The sequence below is a fragment of the Pelecanus crispus genome, chromosome 3 (genome assembly GCF_030463565.1).
Source record: "Pelecanus crispus isolate bPelCri1 chromosome 3, bPelCri1.pri, whole genome shotgun sequence".
In the NCBI taxonomy this organism is placed as follows: domain Eukaryota; kingdom Metazoa; phylum Chordata; class Aves; order Pelecaniformes; family Pelecanidae; genus Pelecanus; species Pelecanus crispus.
Genome location: NC_134645.1, coordinates 96,657,238 through 96,676,482, shown reverse-complemented (window position 1 = coordinate 96,676,482; position 19,245 = coordinate 96,657,238). Strand labels below are relative to the sequence as shown.

Here is a 19,245-nt window from a genome sequence, read left to right as displayed (position 1 = left end):
CCAGCATTGCTCCACTGTCTTCGAAATTCTAAAAGACAAGCTTAGACGAGCTTCCTCATTTTGGACAGCTAAAGAATGGCCCTAATAAGTAACTGTTTTACTCAAGAAATTGAGTGTAAAAGCAGAGCGTATCCACTAGGTCATTCCAGATAGACACACACTTTAATAACTTTCTAGGTACCTAGGAGGGGAGGGGAAAAAAATATTTCTCCAATAACTTTTTTATCTCCATTTCTCCATTAATTTCCCCCATTGCTTGTAATATGTTTGAAAACTAGAACCAAATCCCCAGTTATTAAAATTATCGTTTGGATATGGACAATTTCATCAATATCAATTCTTTAGGTAACTACAAGCACAAAACTTTCGTTCAGATCTTTTTTCATTGCATTTTCTACATTTCTCTAAGTAATAGTAGTTACTTACATTTTTTCCTTATAGCAGCCAGTTCCTGCTCAATCCGCAGGCAGACAGACTGTGTAAGTTCAAATGATATTCTTTGAAATGCATCAAAATCTTCCACTGTGTAAACGTGGGTTTCAGCAGGAGGTGATGCGATTGCTTCTAACTCTGTACGCACTGCATCCTTCACACCAACTGCAAATATTTCTACATCTGCATCCCTCAGCTTTATTGCAGGTTCTTTAAAAGCATCTGATGATTTTCCATCAGTAATAAGAATCATGACTCTTGGCACATTTGGTCTTGATCCTTTGCTGGTAACAAATACTTTCTCCCTCACATATGTCATCGCTTTGCCTGTGTTGGTAGATCCACCTCTGTAGGGGAAGGTGTTAATAGCCTGAATTATGTCTTCCACTCTGTTGTATCTGTTCAAAGAAAACTCCATATGGGGATCTCTGCTGTACTGGACAAGACTTATCTGTACTTTTCGAGGCGATATCTCAAAGCTTTTAACTAACACTTCCAAAAAGGCTCTTACTTTAACAAAATTGGCGATACCAATGCTGTAGGAACCATCCACTAAAAACACAACATCAGCTTTTACATCCACACCACGTGAGCATTCTGTAAAGAAAAAGGATTACCACTGTAAACAGATATTCAGTAGCCACAACACTACAATTGCATCTGCAGTTTGTGTATCATACCTGGTTGCTTATAAAGGCAATAAACCGTTCTAAATAAAGCTGTTTCTCATAAATAATAAAGGTATGATATTAAAACAAGCATCAGAGGTTTAAACAACAAAAAGCTACCATGTGAAAATAACATAGTAGCTCCTAACTCACCCACTTGAACTTTTACTTGTTGTGTTTTTTCCATTATTGTTATTGGCTCACTGGGGGTCAGTCCTTTCATTGCATAAACATTAATTTGATACTCTGTGTCTGGAGAGAGATCTTTAACATTCAGAGCAGTAGTCTGAGGACCCACACTCAGTACATGTTGTTTTCCACCAGCTATCATTGGAATGAACTGCAGCCGATAGCCAGTTATTTGGCTTGTGGATGGATCCCAAGTGATACGAACAGATTTTGAGGAGATCTGAGTGGCCACCAGATTTGAAGGAGGTTCCACCACTGAAAGAAATCAAAAGCAAACCAAAATATTAATTAGAATTATAAACATATTTTCCTGCACATTTTTATTTCTGGAATAAACTCAGTCATCTTTGCTTAGTCTTTACTAAAAATCATATTTTTTTAGCATAAACAAACAAGTGAATTACAGAACAGTCCAAATGGGGCATCAGTGAGCGGGTAGAAATACGAACAATGCATTTGCAGTCCCCCGAGCATAGTAGAAGTTCCAGGAGAAATGCTGCCTTGCTTTAATACTGTGTCAAACAGAGGTGAAAGCTGCACCCACAGAAACACAGTAGAGACTGTGCACAAATGCAGACCTGAGCAGAGCACTATGACTGGAGTCATCTCTGCTGCCATTTTGGTCAAAGAGTAACTAGTTACTTAGAAACTTACAGGGCCAGAAAGCTGCAATGATATGTCTGCGTTTTCTCAGCATTCTCCAGTTTTCATTCCTTGGTTCTTAACCTATTACATATTCTGCCCCTTCACAAAGCAGGTTTTTTCCCTTTAGTACATTTTTCCATAGAAGTGATGCCTGTGTCCAAATTACTGGATGAGACTCTGATAAATGCACATCATTGTGTTACCCTTGAAACTATGGAATAATGGAGCTATTCCAAATCTACTGCGTCACATCTTCTGTTCTCCTGTATTTTAATGCAGAAAGCTGAGACCTGTTTTCCAGACTTGCTAAATGAGGCAACAGATCAAACTCCAGAAATAAAACAAAGAAAGTAGGGATAGCCCTTTAAATATGCATCAGAATAAACTGAAGTCAATAAATACATTTATATAAAGTATCTCACCTTCTTCTCCACTAACCAGTTCACCCAGTTGTTCATCAACACCAGAGCACACTTGCAAGATAATTTCATTCTGTATATCCACAATTCCATCAAAATTAGCCACATTGAACACATGCTTCAGCGAAGGTTGAGATGCAATTAGCTTGAGTTCCTTTGCATCTGCTGCTTTGATTCCTAGAAGTTGCAATAGACAGGACCATGTTAAGTGGCCATAAAATACAGACACCTGTGAATATATTCATAAAGTATTAGAACATTCTGGGGTAAAGCTGAGTTTAATTCAGTTCTTTATTTATTTATAATCTGTCATTATCAATAATCAGACTACAAAATAATGCTTAATGCAGTGAGGTGACATACTCCATTTTCAGCCTGAGAAAATAATGTGTTGTCTTCAGTAAGGCCAAGGTTGCAAGTATGCTTGTCAGTCATCTTAATCTCCACGTAGGAGCTACAGAATTACTGTCAAATTAACACAACTGGCTTGTTCCACTTTGGAGGGCACAAACGACCCATTTCAAGGCATACACATGGAAAGAGTGGCATAGCAAAATCCTTGGAACACAGAATCTGTGAAACATATAGCTTAATTCTTTAGGAATGTTAATCTCTCAATAATTTAAAAAAACTCAACATACCCAAAGAAAATACTTCAACTCCTATGTTGCGAAGCTCTCTTGCAGGAATTTCAACTTCATCTTGAGCTTTTCCATCAGTAATGACAATTGCTACTTTGGGAAAGCCTTTTCTTGCTCCAGCAGACTCAGTGAAGGTGTTCTGAACCAGGTAATCAATAGCCTCACCTAAAACCAACACCACAAGCTGTGTTTTATTAGGCTTGAATGAACTAGGATTTAAAGCAAATTTGAATTATAAAATGAAATGCTGAATAAATATGTATGTGGGAAATCTGTACCTGTCATTGTGTTGCCACCTTTGTAAGGTATCCTTTTAATTGCATCAATAAGATCACTTCTTCTGAAATACTGATTTAAATTGAACTCTGTTCTTGTGTCTGAACTGTACTGAACAACTCCAACTCTCGTCTTTTCTTCCCCAATGTCAAAAGCTGATACAAGGGCAACCATGAAATCCAGAATATATCCGAAGTTACTTCTCCCTACACTCCATGAACCATCTACCAGGAAAACTAAATCTGTCATTGCACTTATGGAGCATCCTGGAACACACATACACAAAAAAAAGATCTCTGTTAGCAAATGAGCAATTGCATTCTTAGAAATCAATGAGAAATGTCTGACAGAAACTTAGTAGGTAAAAGCCAAAACAAACAGATATTTAATAGATTGATATTCTTATCTGGAATATCTTACATGGGGAAGCATTATTCACATAAGTGAACACCCATACGAGCCTTCTAGCTGCTATTACCAAAATGGAACTGTCACCTAGATACTCAGTTTTGAGACACCTCTCACGCTATTCCACAAGATCTGTTATGCCACAGCAGATGAAAACTCACACATCAAACTTTTTGCAACAGTTTGATGTTATGGGAATATTTCATTTTGTTACCACTTCTGCTTTGCATCTTTATCTCCCCGTAATAGCTACACAGATTCTTCTGCAATGTCTTTTGTTAATAGGACCGAGACACTCATGGACGTGTTCAAATTAGTTGCATGAAATTCCTAGTTTCAGTACAAACTTTGCACCTTATTCTTTCAATATGGCTATAAATTCCTTCCATCCCAGTCCCTTCCCAAGTTTTCTTAACTCTGGACAATTTTACAAGTTAGCTTTATTGCTAGGTAACACAGGAACACAGTTTAACTTCATGGGGCCCTAGAGCTAGACATCACTTATCTCTAAAACATCAGGTAAGTTGAAAGGCAAAACACCTTACTTTGTAATTGAGCCTCAACCTTCTTTTCCTCTGGTATCCCTGGACCACCTGTCTGAACTGCACAAAGCACAACATAGAGAGAATTAATGGAGGAAATCAGGTCAAATTTGTTAACGTCAAAGAAAAGCATGTAGGGAATTAGCGACACAAATCTGACATGCAAGTTTTGAATACATCACCTGTACTTACAGATTTGATAACATAACATTCAGGGCAACACAAAATCCAGAAAATGCAAATAATTAAGAATCCTCTGTATTTGTACATCTTGTATGGTAATTTCCTGAAAATTAACTGCAACATCCCTGGATGAAATACTAATATTAACCCTTTCTAACACATAGGGGAACTCATCATAAGTAATTTTCCTGTGGTTGTTTGGGAAGCCTGAGACATGCAACAAAATGTGTCATAGAAGATAGTCTGCTGTGCTTAACATTTTTACTTAATTAAATTTATTTAATGCTTTATTTAATTATTAAATATAAATGACAAAAAATAAATTCCATATTTTATTATGCATATAGATATATTGTGTCACATTTTATTGTTTGATGAAGGTAGTTAGATTTTTTTACCCACACACACACACACAGAGAAGAAGCCGGTCAGATTAATTTGTTACTGAGGTCAATGAGAGCTTTCCCCTTGACTTCAGCAGATGCAGTTTATAGAAATAGGCTTAGCTCAAAAGAACCAGTGACCTTCTGCAAAGAATTCTATAGGGGTTGTCAGACACGATATATTCATGTTAGTCTCCTCTTATCTCTTGCAAATTATCTCTGCTTTTACTAGGAATTGTGCTTAATGGCTGTTCAGGCAGCTACATCTGATCACAGTCTAGGCATGTGGCAATTTTGTTGAGGAACTGGAACAAAGACAAGTTTTGTGAATGACCACTCAGTTATCTTACTTGCTTTCCTAATTGTATTACAGGTACTTACTTGTCAGTTGGCCAAAAACAGGTAGACTCTCCTCTCTTTCATCATATGAAGCTATTGATACAACATACTCTATATCAGGTATAAGATCTGATAAGACAGTTTGGGTAGTGCTAGGTGAAAGAGTAAATTCTTTAGTAGGCCCATCTGCAATAAATATATGAAACAGTTAATGCAGCCTTTAAATCCAGTAATATCAATGACAATTTGATCATAAACAAAGAAAAAGAAAATGCAACAGAGAACAATCTATCTAAAATCCAATGATAATTTTAGAACAATACACTTCCTTTTTTTCTGAAGCATGAATTTTGAAACATGAAACTCCAAACTAACCTGTTTTCAATAGTGAACAAAATTACCAAAATGTTTAATGAATTCCAGGAAATTTGAAACTTAAAATGCACATACAACATGTACTATCATCTAACAAATCATGGTCCAGTTCTGATTCAATATCACTTTTACACTGATTATTTCCCAAAGTGAATTAGAATAATGAGTGTCTTACACAGCCATTATCAGGAAGTTATATGACATCACTGCATCATTACCTAACACATGCAATATTTCCCCTTGGAGAAGTACTTGAATGAAGTACAATACAATTCCCTAACTTTAAGGTAGAAGTATAGAAGAGGAGCAGAGTGATGATTCTACCTTCTTTTTGCTCCTTGCGAAAGGAAAGGGGTCCAAAACTTAACTACTTGCAGTCCCCAAAGGGTAAATGCTATGGTAAGAAAAACTCTTAACTTGGAACAATCACTGCTCCTTCCTGTATGCCCTTTGCTGTTACCCAGTCTTCATCACAAACTTCAGAAAGATGTTAATAGCTACTCTCATACCGAAGTTAGGTATAAGTGAAAACAAACCCAAGTTTTCAAAAAATTTAATGACATAACAAAATTTTACAGAACTCACCATTTGTTGGAACCACAGTTATCCTGTAACCCACTATTGCATCTGGTGGCCTTTTCCATGACATTTGAACATTATGTTCATCTATAATTGTAAAATTCAAGTCTGACGGTGGATTAACTGCAAAAGATTTATACCAGGTGGATGTTTAAAAGTTTGCACAAGCTTTGACAAGTAAATAAATAAAATAATGTTGAGCAAAGCTTACTAGAATTGTCTTTGCATAAATTTGTTTCCAACAAATATAAAGATATGTTGTTGGAAAAAGAGTAAAATAAAAGCTGACAAAATATGACAAAACATCAAAGAGTATATGCATTACAGAGGACAGCACAGAACATATGTTTCTTGAGTTGCCAAGACATTCAAGAATGGCCAGCAAAATCAAGCACAATAGAAAACATGTTTGGATACATGTACAATGAGTTCACAGATAATCACCACATATGCAAACATTTCACATAACAATTAAAGGAAATTTTTTACATGCTGGGTGCAATCCGTACAAGCATGCCAAATCACAACCTGCTTACAATATCATGAGATCATTTAGGACATTGAGAACACAGTACTCTTCTTAATTAGACATCAAAGAATTGATTGGCTTTTTAATATAGTCTCTGCATAGTCATATTTCTTATCAATTTCACTGAATCTAGAAGCTCGGCAGAGAAAAAATATTTTAAAGAATACAGGAAAAGATTGGACATTTAATGTTCAGCAAAACAATTTCTGTTAGGGTCTAGATACAAATATACATGTAAAATGTATATCAGTAATAATAATATACTGATGTATCATTTTGTTTCAAAATACCCTTTTTTAGCTCTACCCCTTTGTTCCTAGAAGCCACTAAAATGACTTACTTTGCATATGGCTGCAAAGGATTCAGGAACTAAGGGGATAATAAATGGGGTTAGTAATGGTTGCAATTTGCCGATATATTTGAGCTGATGCGAAAGTTCACAAAAATAAGATTCTACCTGTTTACACCAGATTGCTGTACAATTTCAAAGGTGTAAACTGTTGTTTTCATGTTCCCTTTGCAGCAGGTGTACCCATACTAGTAGTGGCATTTTAGCATAAAATGCCAGTATGGTTCCAAACAACACAATGGTTAATTATGAAAAGACAACATCAAAGTATATTTATGGACATTTATTTTACAGAATTTGTAGAAAACAGCAAAGAAGGCACCAGTGATCTGAACAAATGACTGCAAATAAAACTTGTAGGAGCTAATGACAGAAGTAACTGAACAGTATAGAAAGAAATAGTTTACATACGCTATTTTGCAGCATCATGCATATGTAAATGAAATGTTGATTATTATTTTTTTAGCTTCCCACAATGGACAAAAGCCTCCATGTACAAGGTTTATTACACAAAGACGTTTCATAAATATTTTATAATGATATTCTCTTTGTAAAATTGTCATGCTTATTCATGCAGTATTTTACTGACTCACTGTCAGTGCATGGTAGGTGTATTATATATTATTGTTTAAATAGTTCTACAAAGTAAGATTAGACTCAGCCATACTTTCCTTAACTACTGTGAGACTGCTTTGCAAGCAGTTTTAATAGACAGATCTTCTCTGTTTCATGAAAGATCTCCATCATATGTCAGATTTTGTTTCAGTTTTGAACATCATTTAAAGAGCAGATAAAGAAATAAATGCTAGAATGCATACTTATGAAAAGATACTGTCCAATTGTGATAAGTAATATTGAGCTCAAAAAAAATGGCAACCAATTGTCTAGGCATTTTTTTCCCTTTAATTTACTGTCATTTCCAACCATAGGATAATATGGCTTTGTAATACTGGTACTATAGATACACTAGTACTGAAGTAAATGTTATTTTTCCTGTTGTCCATACACAGGCAGTGAGATTAGACCATTAACCTGCATGCACAATTTATTCATCATTCAGTTTATGAGTATCACAATGCTAGAGACAGCAAGGTAGTTACTTAGTATCAAAATCATGCAACACGTGTTAATAGTAAAATACATTTAGGTGATAAGAATATCATTATAAAATATTGTTTCAGTAGCAATGGCTCAGGACAAATTTAATGCAAAGGCAGAGACAACTGACCTGAGCATGCTTTTAAAAATAAATTCAGTACATGGAAAAAATAGCGCCACCAACCTTGCAAGTAAATTGGCATGTTGCAGCAGAGACTTTAGGCTTTAACTGCTGAAGGACAGCAGCAGCCCAACTTGTTGATATCCAAATGACCGGATTCCAGATAAACTGAAAAAACTGACTGTGAGGAAAAGTCTTTAGCATTTTAAAGGAATTTAATCCATTTGATGAAAATTCAGATGCGGATCTTGGCAGATAACAAGAATAGTACATCAATACATAAGTGATGTATCCGTTCAGCCAGGTGTTCACAGCCTTTTAGAACAGCATTGCAGGGGACCTCAGAAAGTCCCCTCGTCCATCCCACAGCCAAGACATGATCAGCCACCCCATGTCATTCCTGACATGTTTGCTCGGATCATTCTTAAAGACCTCCACTCGTGGCAAGTCTGCCAGCTTCCCATGGAAATTACTCCAAAGCCTCACTCCCTTTATCATCGCAAAGTTATTCCCAACACCTAACCGCAGTCTTTGTCGCTGCAGTTTAAATCCATTTATTCTCAACCTATGGCTGGCTTATCAAACGAAAGCACTAAATTCTTCTCCCATTAAAATCCAAAAAGGAACCTCCTCTGAGTGAAAAAAAGCCAGTTTCGATCCAGTGTCATCAAAATGTCTTCTGAATGGCCTGTGAGCTTTTGATACTCAAGCAGAACCCCCAAAACCTCCATGGACCTTCACATGGGTCAGATTTCACCCATGTGAAACTGGCTGCAGGATGAAGACCAAACCATGGTCATATGACAGAGAGCAGTAAGTCTATCTGAAGTACAGCAAAATGTTTAGATGATAAAAACCTTAATGTGATAATCAACTGTTACTCCACCTTATTAAAATTCTTCTTCCAGAAGGGAATTCACCAGTGGAAAAATAATACATCTGCAATATGGAATTAGATCAGACTTCTAGGAACAAAATGCCCCTGGTTGTGGTGGGAGTTTGTCCCATTACAGGGACAAACCTTAAAACTCCACTCTACAAAGGCTTACATGTGAACACAGCATTACTCAAGCAAGCAGTCTTGATGTTGGGCTACTTGCGTAAGTGAAGTTGCACATATGCTTACAGTGTAGTGACAGTGCGGATCAGTCTGATCCTGTGCCCATCAAAATCCATGCCAGACTTCTCACTGGCTTGTCAAGGTACAGGATCATGATCGTAACATGTGATGGTATTATAGTATTGCCTAACTACAGTGATTTCAATGTTGATGCACAGAAATATACGGCTCCCCTGAAGGTTTCCAGCATAGTAAAAAAATACCTTGCTGTATGACAATAATGTTTACACAGTGTTAATTTCCACCACTCTTAGAACTATGATATGATAATTTCCTCAATCGGATATCCTATCTTAGGCACCACAAAAGAAAAAAAAAAAAAAAAAAACACCAAAAAAAACCCCCAACAAACAGACATATTATACTTAATTCATTGCCACTCCTTATGTTATATACATGTATAACAACAGTGTGTTTTCTGAAACAAAAACTATAGAGCAAGGTATCTTTTTCATGCTATGTATGTCTTATACAAGCTTGTATTACTTAACAGGTAATACAAACCTAATATGCAAAAGTCTACAGCTGTTTACAGATAACACAATGTGACTGCTAGAGGATCCCAATGAATACCTTAACAAGGCAGAAATAAAATACAATCAGAAGATCAGCAATTTAAATCTAGAATGGGACTTAAAAGTGCTATAACTTGGAAGTAGCTGCCATCCACAATCCCTGTATGAAACAAAATCTGTAATTCCATCACTGGAAAAGACTCACTATAATTAGCATTCCACTATAATTTCCTCATTCCTTTCCTGTGCCTTTGAAAATCCCTCTGTATTGGGAAACACAACACACTACACAGGCCATGATGTCACCACAGCATTACCTGGAGATTATAACAAATGGGTTATTTGCATACTAATCTACTTGGCTTAACTATCACTAAAATAATGAAAAAAAATCTTATCTAGCAAAAGGACATAGATTTCCCCCGGCTCTTTGTGATCACAGACAGAAAAAATACTGTGACAGAAAGAAATCTTGACACAAGGACACCCAGGGAATGCACTGGAATACTGCAGTGCTGGACTAAAAAGGCAAGAAACAACTTAGAGCATAAAATATAGCAACATGCACAAGAAGTTTAAGCTGAGAGAGAGACGTCGGAAGAATTGCAACACAAAACAAGAAGAATTTCACTATAAAAGAAAAGAGAAAAAAATGCTGAGCATGAAAACAGATTTGCTTCCCTGTCCAGGGTAAACAAACAACTTCTCCAATGAAATGCCATGAATGCATTTAGACTATATATTGGGTTCACCCCATCTACTGCTACCTTGAACATCCTAGAAACCCCAGCATTGCTGTATCTCTGTAGAAAAACTCTTAACACCATTACTGCAGCTCACTGCCTTGCCAACATCAACAGAGAATGGCTCTCATGAAGGACTTGCAGAGCAGCTGTGATGCTAACGAAGAACCAATTTCATCCTGGAAGATTTAGGAATCTATGAACAGCCGTATCTGATAAACACCAGATCTACTCCCAGGGGAGACAGAAAAATGAAATCTGAAGGCAGGCAGAAAAATAGAACTAAGCTTTTCCTTTCCTCTGCTTTCACTCCATCTTCCCACCCCATATCAACAATCTTTACCACATCAAATGGCCCTCTCCCTTACCTTCCTCTCACTTTTTCATCCCACCAAGTGTCTACCCACACATCAACGAAAGAAGACAGCCAAAGGAACAACAACAAAAAAAAAGAGAGAGAGAGAGAGAGAGAGACAGGACTGACTAGTGGGGGGAGAGCTTTGCCACAATGTGATCTAAAAGTTGGAAAAACAGACTAAAGGACAAATGTCCACAGGAGAAAGTCAGTTCAGCAGACAGGATTTAAGTTGTAATGATACCAGAACTGAAGTAAATAAGATCTAACATGCAATTTACAAGACAATGCAAAATTGAAGCGCAAAATTAAAACAGTGCAGAAGGATGACCGGTATAGTGCAAAGATAAAACACTCTGCAAAAAGCTCTACGAAGCAGTTCCCACCAGAGCAAGTCCTAAGGTACTCCTAGCTTTGAAATTCCATTTTCAGCACCACTATTTCTCACTGCCCTTCCTACTCAAGACACTTTTCTGCTCTTACTTCAAAACTCTGGAGCTTGGAGAAGTTTCTCTTAGAAACATTATCACTGTGAACTAAGTATTTTATTTAATACACATTTCTGAATGCAGGGTAATGTAAGTCCTGTCCAGGAGCACTCTACAACTCACAAGATCAGGCTTTGTCCACTCTTTTGCTTAGTAATGGCGCATCCTTCAACATGAGATCTAAACAAGCTTGGCCAGCTTGTCTGGCACGCATCTAATTTCACTGTTATAAAATAACTGTGTGCTTCTCCAAACACATTTTTGTAGCTTTCATTAACAATTATCAAGCTATGACTGGTTTAGCCCACACTATAGCTAAATAAAACAGCTTTGCCTACATTTTGAAATAACCTACTCCATACATGCAACCATTGGTGCAGGACAACAGCACTATGCCAGCTCCGAGTGAGCTCCCACCTAAGATGGGGAAGAACACACAAACACATCCACTCCCTTCCACCATCAAAACTGTACGCTTTCCCTGCTTTCTCTGGCACAGCCGTCCTGCGTTTCAAACGCAACTCTGAAATGACTTCAAATGACCTTTTTTGGTTCCTGAGCCAACAACAACGCAGCGCAAGAGGGAGGCAGCAGGCTGATTCTCTCCTAGGGTGACCAGATGTTGTACTACTGGCAGAAATGTCATCCTTATCCAGAAAGCCAGTCTACTTTATGTCTGCATGCCGCAAGCGAGCACCGCTGCCTGCGGCGGGGGGCAAACGCCCCAGAGGCATCTCTGACACGCCATCCTTTTAGTAGCCATCAGCCAAGCTGACCAGGTGCGGACACAGGAGATTGCAGCAGGCCATGATCAGAGAATTTGTTTCAGTTCAATACAGAAAGAGAAGGAAGGGAAAAACACTGTATTATCAGATGCTGGATTCGGTTTTTTTCCAGTAAATCCAAGGGAGTTGACACCCAGCAGCTCGGTTCACCCTACAATGGAGTCAGGTCCTGCAGGTCAGATCAAGTCATTTCAGTGCAGGATGTTCAGCATCTCTACTTCCTCTGGCAGCCACTGCTGGCAGAAATACCATTACTGCGACCAAAGCCATGCAGCTCACACAGAGGGCAACAGTGGAGGTTGCCCCCATGTTTGCCTGCTGATCCGCCGGGGAGGCAAACGCACCAGGGCCAGGCCATTTCGAGACGCACTCTGGCAAGTGCAGCGGCCACAATGGGTCTCCCAAAGTCTTCATCCCTGCAGCTGGAGGCAGGACACTGCCACAGGCTGACAGGGACCTCAACCTCCAGAGAGCCCGGGCCGGGGCCCTGCAAGGAGGAGGAGGAGGAGAAGAAGAAATGCCCCTTTGGGGGCGACGGCGCCACATGCATGCCAGAGCCTTGGGGCCCTGGTCGCCACAGCAAGGCCTGGCCCAGGCCCAGCCACCCTTCAGCGGTGCCCAGGGCGTGTGTCATGGCGGCACCAGCATCTCCCCGGGGATATCCCCCAGGTCGGACCCAACACAGAGGCCGAAGCATCCAAGAGGGAGGGTCCAGCCGCCCCAAGGCTCAGCCGGGGGTCGCCCCGCCGAGCAGAGGAGGCCGGTGCGCCGGCAGGCCGGCGGGACAGAGGCGAGGGGTCCAGCCCGGACAAAACACACAGGCGCAGAGAGCCAGACTCTGTTGGAGCATTTTATTTCAAAGCTGCAGGTTGTTGTGTGGTGGGTTTTTCGTTTCCTCTCTCAACATAACTAAATGAGACTCTACAGCACAGCGCCCAGCCGTTCTCGGTCCGTCAGCGGGGCAGCGCCGCAGGCCCCGGCCGTGGCGGGCTGCCCGCCGGCGGCGGCAGTGGCAGAGGGATCCTCAGGGCGCTGCGCCCGGGCGGCCGCGCCAGCTGGCCCGCGTCCTGGCTGCGGGGCGGTGTGGACAGCACACCAGAGAGACAGAGAGAAAGAGCTACGGTCCGGCTGACTAGCCGGGAGAAACAGAGCACAGAAGGAGCTGGGCAAGGAAGGAGAGGCATTTCTCTGAAGGAGAGAAAGAGAGAAGGCGAAGTAGTTACACTCAAAAACGGAGAGGGAGAGAGCCGGTAGCTCAATGCTGGTTGGGAGGTTTGCTGGTCAGTGGGGCACCGGGGACAAGGGGGCAGGGAGGGGAAGGTTACCTTCAGCCTCGATGGAGGAGAGGAGGGCGGCTGCACACAGAGCAGCGACTGCCGAGCACAGCGCTGTCTTCATTTCTGCCCTTTCAGATCACAACAACATGAATGAATCTGCAATGATGGGGGGGAAAAAAAAAAAAAAAAGGAGAAAGGAGAAGGAAATAATACGCGTGGATTAGAGGACTGCGTGGGTGTATTCATGAAACATAAAAAAGACGAACCGTGGATTTCACTTTGTTCCCTTATCCCCAGCCCCCACCCACGGGACCAGGTTGAAACCTCTAGACTTGAAAGCCAGCCAAGACGATGACAGATCTGCATGACTAACTGGAGAGTCTCGTCTCGCAATAATGTGCCTTTTGTTGCTGAACCCTTTCCAATCACGGTAAGCACATGCAGCATTAACCTAGTCGGGGTTAATTTGATCAGGGAAGTGCGGTGAAGATCCGTGCCTCCGCATGGGCAGGAGCCAGGAGGGAGCTCCATGACTTCATCGCTGAGTGTGATGATAGCTAATTCAGAGGTCATTCCTGCCTTGGATCAACTAAATGTCTCTTTCAGCTGGGGATTTTATTCAGCTCCTTTTTCATAACTGTTGAAGCACTTAGTTAGCTGTGTTTTAGTGGTCTCAAGGCAGTTTGGAAACTAATAAAACTTTTTTTGAGGGGTTCTGCCTACGAATGTGCTATTCTTCATTTCTTGAAGGTCTGAAATACATTATACAGAACTGTGTGTAACACACAACTGAAACCTGACACGTCTGTCTAGCCATGATGTTTCAACATCTGATAATTCGTTTACACATCCTGAGAGAAAATAGATTTAAAATACACTACAAAAAGCATGCAGGCAAAAGAGTCTCACAATCACTGCAGGTTGTCTAGCAAAACAGGCAGGATTAAGCCAAGTTAGCGGTTCCTAGTTGCAAGCAGCTATACCTTCATAACTATACGTTCTAGGTCACATCAAATTAATCCCAGTTACTCCAGCAAAATTTCTAAATTATTTCCTTGTCTAAGTAAAGGCTCATATGAACAGTACTCATCACATATGCATTTAAGTGTTTCTGGAGTTCGGGGTTTTCTATCTCGGGAAGTACGGGAGGGGTAATTTGTTTGAATAAAGTCATAAATGCATCATATATCATAATTAGGCTGGAGGAAAGAGAATTCCAAAAGCAATTAGGCAACAGATTTTATCGGGAAGGTGACAACAGCAAAACAAAAGAAAAATACATAAATCATCAGTCCACAGAAACAGCTGAAGGGGAAAATAATATTCTTCTGCCTTCTGGAGAACTAACCAGCAAGGCACATTTAGTGGGTAGACGCTATGGAGATCCAGGAATTTCTCAGTTACTGACACTGAACTTAACAGGCTTCTGCCGGGCAGCTGTATATACTCGCCTTAGCCAAATGCCTTCACTGCACATAAAACTACCAAGAGCTTGAATTAAAACTAAGTAACGGTTTCAGTCCAATGGTACCTCCAGTGGGTAAACAGAAGAGTAATATTGACCGTAACAACTCCCTGACACTAACACAAGAAAGACCAAGGTTAGCATCAGATTGCCCTGAACGCTCCAAAATCATATCACTGCCCTGCGTGGGAAACGGCTGTCCCTGAGCACATCTACCACACTCTGCAGCAGTTTAAGGATCGCCTAAACTCAGCGTAAACACACTTTTGTCCTGGAAATCTTGTGTGGGCTTGGAGTGCCATCTTTTGATCCTTTTGAAGAGCAACAGAAATTAATCATCTCGCAAAGACATCTAGGAGATCACTACTGCTGCAGGTCTGCTATTCCCAATACGCATTTTTCTTTCGCGAAATAAAACGTCTCAGCCAAAGCACCCATTCGCCCACCTACACTGTGTTTCCTTCTCGCAAACTTAGGTGTGCGAAAGAAAGCCTGGAGGTGGCGGAGGAAAGATCCTCTCGCTGGCTCAGCTGGGACACAAGCAGACTTTGCGTCAGGACTAAAGGTTTTCTCATTGATCTTTAGAGACCACTTTATAAAAAAAAGAAAAGGGGGGCTTTCGCCAGCGCCAGTCCAATCTCACACGAATTCAACCTACGAAAGCCTAGCCAAAGCATGTCCAAACCACGCAGCGCACGACATTTACCACTTTCGAGAAGAAAAAAAAAATAACCTAAACGAAAAAAAGCCACAGGAAAAAAAAAAAAAAAAAACCGCTACCTATCAAAGGCAATAAAAAACTGGAAACGGGAGACGGCATCGCCGGCAGCTGCGCCCACCCGGAGGGAGGCGAGGGCTCCTCCAGAGCCGCAGCCGCCGCTGACCCCGCGCTCCGCCGGCAGCCTCCGGCCGGAGAGAGCCGCTGCCACCGGGGCACCGCCGCCGCCACCGCCGCCTCCCCCGCAGCCCTGCCCGGGCACCGGGGCACCGCCCGCCGGGCTCCCCCGCGCCCTCCCCGGGGCCCGACAGCCGGCAGCCCCCGGGGCGCGCCGCGCCGCTCCGCCGCCCCTTCGGCCTCACGCCGCTGCCCGCCGGCTCTGCCGTGCCCGGCGGGCACGCCCGGACACACGGCCACGCCCGGACACACGGGCACGCTCCGTCCCCCTTCCTGTGTCAGGCTGCAGCCCAGCGCCGCTCAGCTCGGCCCGAAGTGCACGGGAAGGGGCTGCGTGCGTGGTGCGTACGGACAGGCGACGGGGGAGGGCAGGGGACCCCCGCTCCTGCGCGGGCACAGACCTTCAGGGGCGGCCGCAGGGTGCCCGCGGTCGGTGACGGGGCAGCTCCTCCGGCGGTGCCTGCAGCAGCAGCAGCCGCAGCCGTCGGACCTGGGTAAAGGGAGGAGGAGAAAGGATGAAGCTCCGGGGGCACCTTGTGGAGGGAGCAGCAAGTAGCAGCGGCGGCGAAGGAGGAGCAGAAGCAGCGGCAAGAGCTGAGCGCAGAGGAGGCGCCTCGATTACTGTAGCTCCCGATGCGAGGGGTCCGTCTGGGAAGACTTGCCTTCTCCAAGTGGGAAGAGCCTCTTCTCAATCTGCTACTTAATAGAGGGCTGTTCCCAACTCTCAATTTACCCTCGTAAGCGGTTACGAAACTGCAGGGAAGGTGGACTGCTGCCACCGGGTGATATATGCGCTGCTCCGCTCCAGCAAGGAAGGGGATCCACTTCTGGAAACTGGCGCATACCTCCGCGCATTCCTGCGGCATGAGGCGGGCGGCCGCCGCGGCAGCGCGCCCGGGGGCAGGGGCCCGGCTCGCCGCCCCCTCCCTCCCCTCGGCTTCCCAAACTGGGGCGGGGGGGGAGGGAGGACACGGGAGGGCAGTGGAAAAACTGAGTCCCCGGGCACGGCTTCGAGGGACGACGGCGCGGAGGGTGTCCCCGCGCAGGGGTTTCCACTCAGTCCCCGCGTACCCCCCTCTCCCCCCCACCCCTGCTGAGGGCCCGCTCGCCCTCCCGGGTCCGGGGCTGCTCCTCGGGGCAGCCTTGCAGAGAAGCGCGGGCAGCCCCGGTGCTACGGCAGGGAGCCTCGGGGGCGAAGAGAATACAGTAATTTTAACACTATTCAGGTGTGTCTGGCCTCCACCCTATGTAGCCTAGGTATATTAAACCACCTCCCTCACCACGCAGGTGTTTTGCTTCCAGCACAAAGCGCCTCCGGTACCGGGTGCTGCCTGCACCCGGGGCTCCGCGGGCAGGGGGGACGGGGCGCACGGCCCCCACCGCCTCCTCCCTCAGACCCTGCGGGCTAAATCCGCGCCCGTGGTCCCTGTCTGAAACCGGGTGCCTTCAAAAGCACCTTGGACCTTCCAAAATCGGGCAGCCCGCTGGGCGAGCGGCTCCGCGAGGGGCTCCCGTCGCTCGCTCCCGGGAGCCTGGCCGCGGCAGCCGGCGTGTCCCGGCGCGCCGTGCCGGGGGGTGACACGGCGGGACACGCAGCCCCTCGCCTGCCCGGGGGAAGCAGGTGGCGCCCAGGCGGGGTTCCCGGGGCTGCCGCCGGCTCCGCGCCGCAGCGAGGTCCGGTCCCGCACCCGCGGGGAACGGCAGCCCCGGTAAGGCTCTGGGATGAGGCTCCTCCGGGACCCCTTCGGGCTAAAATACGGGATGTGACTGTCCCCGCCGAGCGGGTCCGCAGACTCGGGAGGCGGACAGGGAGCAGAGCTCGGCGCGAAGGGGGAGCGAGAGAAGCCGCGGGGGTCTCCCCGCCGCGGCCCCGCCCGTCCCCGTCCCCCAGCGCCGGAGCGGCGCCATTGGCGGTGCGGGGGCGCCCCCTGGCGGCGGCGGAGGGCAGGGGCGGGCGTGTGCGCCCCCGCGCCCCCCCCACCCCACCCGGGGCCGCGGCGGTGGGAAAGGGAGTTACACCGGGACGGGGCGGGAGGGAAAGCAAAAGAGTGGGAAGGCTGGGGAGAGGGAGAGGCGGGGGCACACCCTCGGTGCGGAGCTCAGGAGCCCCTCTTTGGAGAGGCCTGTAGCGTTTCGGGGGCATATTGACCCCATGGCAGCTTTTTAAAGCTGTCCCTGCTCGCTGCAAGGGGGTTGGGGCTAGATGGCCTCTAAAGGTCCCTTCCAACCCAAAGCATTCTATGATTCTATGATATGGGAATTTCAGAGCAATCGGGACGAGTTCCAGCCAGGCTGGAAGTGCCTGACGGCAGAGATTAATAGTTTTTCGGGGGCCGGCTCCTGGGCATTTTTGCCGCAGGATTGGGAGATGAAGGACATGTCGACGGGAGGACTTGCCTCTCCTGAGCTGAATCGGGTTGTCTTCATGATTTCTGTAATAGACCCGTTATCTGCATGAGCACCCAAACGCTGAAAAGAAAGCGATAACCAGAAGACGTGCGCTGACATTTCCAGACACTTTGGAAGCGAGTCAGCTACTCTTAGGGACATGCCACAGCTTCAGCTGTCTGGTATTGATAAAATGCGCTTTCCAAAAGCAACATCTCCTCCGCTGATAAACCTTCAAATACTCTTGATCTGTTAACCCCCTTGCCCAGCTGTTGAGTTGGATTTTCCCTTTTGGCATGAGACATTTCATTTCTTCCTATCCAGATCTGATATGCAAGAGCAATATTTCTAAGAAATAATACTTTTTAAAAATTTTAATTTCATTTCCTGAGCGAACACACCAAGAACACCAGTATAAATTTGGTGTAAACAATGGTTGCTGAAGAATGGATTTCAGGGATTACAACAAAATATCCTTCCATAGGAAGTGAATTAGTGCAAATGAGGTATTTTTATCACTTATGCACTGAGACAGTATTTTTTACAATCCACTGCGGATTTTTTTCGTCATAGCATAACTGAGATTTTGTGTTAATAGTTAAAATCAATTAATGAAAATAATGCAGATGGAGGAAAATATTTATTATTCTATTCTAAAAGTTAAATCACTTGGAACAATGATTTTAAAATATTGAAATAATTTGGTATTAAATCTACAACTGGATTTACATGAGTAGAGACTTTGAAACTAATGGGTCTCTTAGGGGTGCAAAAATCTCATAGACTCTCCCTCATAGAAGTAGGTGCTGCTGAGGGGGACTCTCTCCCGCTCCTCTCAGCTGATCAGCTTTGCTTAATTTCTTGGCTTGAAGTAAAACTCAGAGCTGGCAATAACAAATAATTCATTGACTCCAGGGGCAGCAGGATTTCATTCTTGTCTTTAACTCTTTGTTCTAACCATTCTAACCATGTTCCTTCTAAGATCTTTTACATATAAAATACACCAACAAATTGCATTTAGAGCGTGTGCTTCCATAC

General features: G+C 43.9%; 1 protein-coding gene across 1 annotated transcript in view; it reads right to left on the bottom strand.

The window, feature by feature from the left end:
• The window catches only part of COL12A1 (collagen type XII alpha 1 chain), a 104,688-nt gene extending 91,108 nt beyond the window's left edge, over window positions 1-13,580 (bottom strand). The window contains exons 1-9 of the mRNA XM_075708470.1: window positions 13,508-13,580; window positions 6,086-6,202; window positions 5,168-5,311; window positions 4,224-4,280; window positions 3,273-3,536; window positions 2,995-3,159; window positions 2,357-2,530; window positions 1,254-1,544; window positions 427-1,029 (exon numbers count right to left, since the gene is read on the bottom strand). Of these exons, the coding sequence (XP_075564585.1) occupies window positions 427-1,029; window positions 1,254-1,544; window positions 2,357-2,530; window positions 2,995-3,159; window positions 3,273-3,536; window positions 4,224-4,280; window positions 5,168-5,311; window positions 6,086-6,202; window positions 13,508-13,580 (1,888 nt within the window). The remainder of the gene's footprint in view (window positions 1-426; window positions 1,030-1,253; window positions 1,545-2,356; window positions 2,531-2,994; window positions 3,160-3,272; window positions 3,537-4,223; window positions 4,281-5,167; window positions 5,312-6,085; window positions 6,203-13,507) is intronic.
• Between the last annotated feature and the right edge of the window lie 5,665 nt (window positions 13,581-19,245).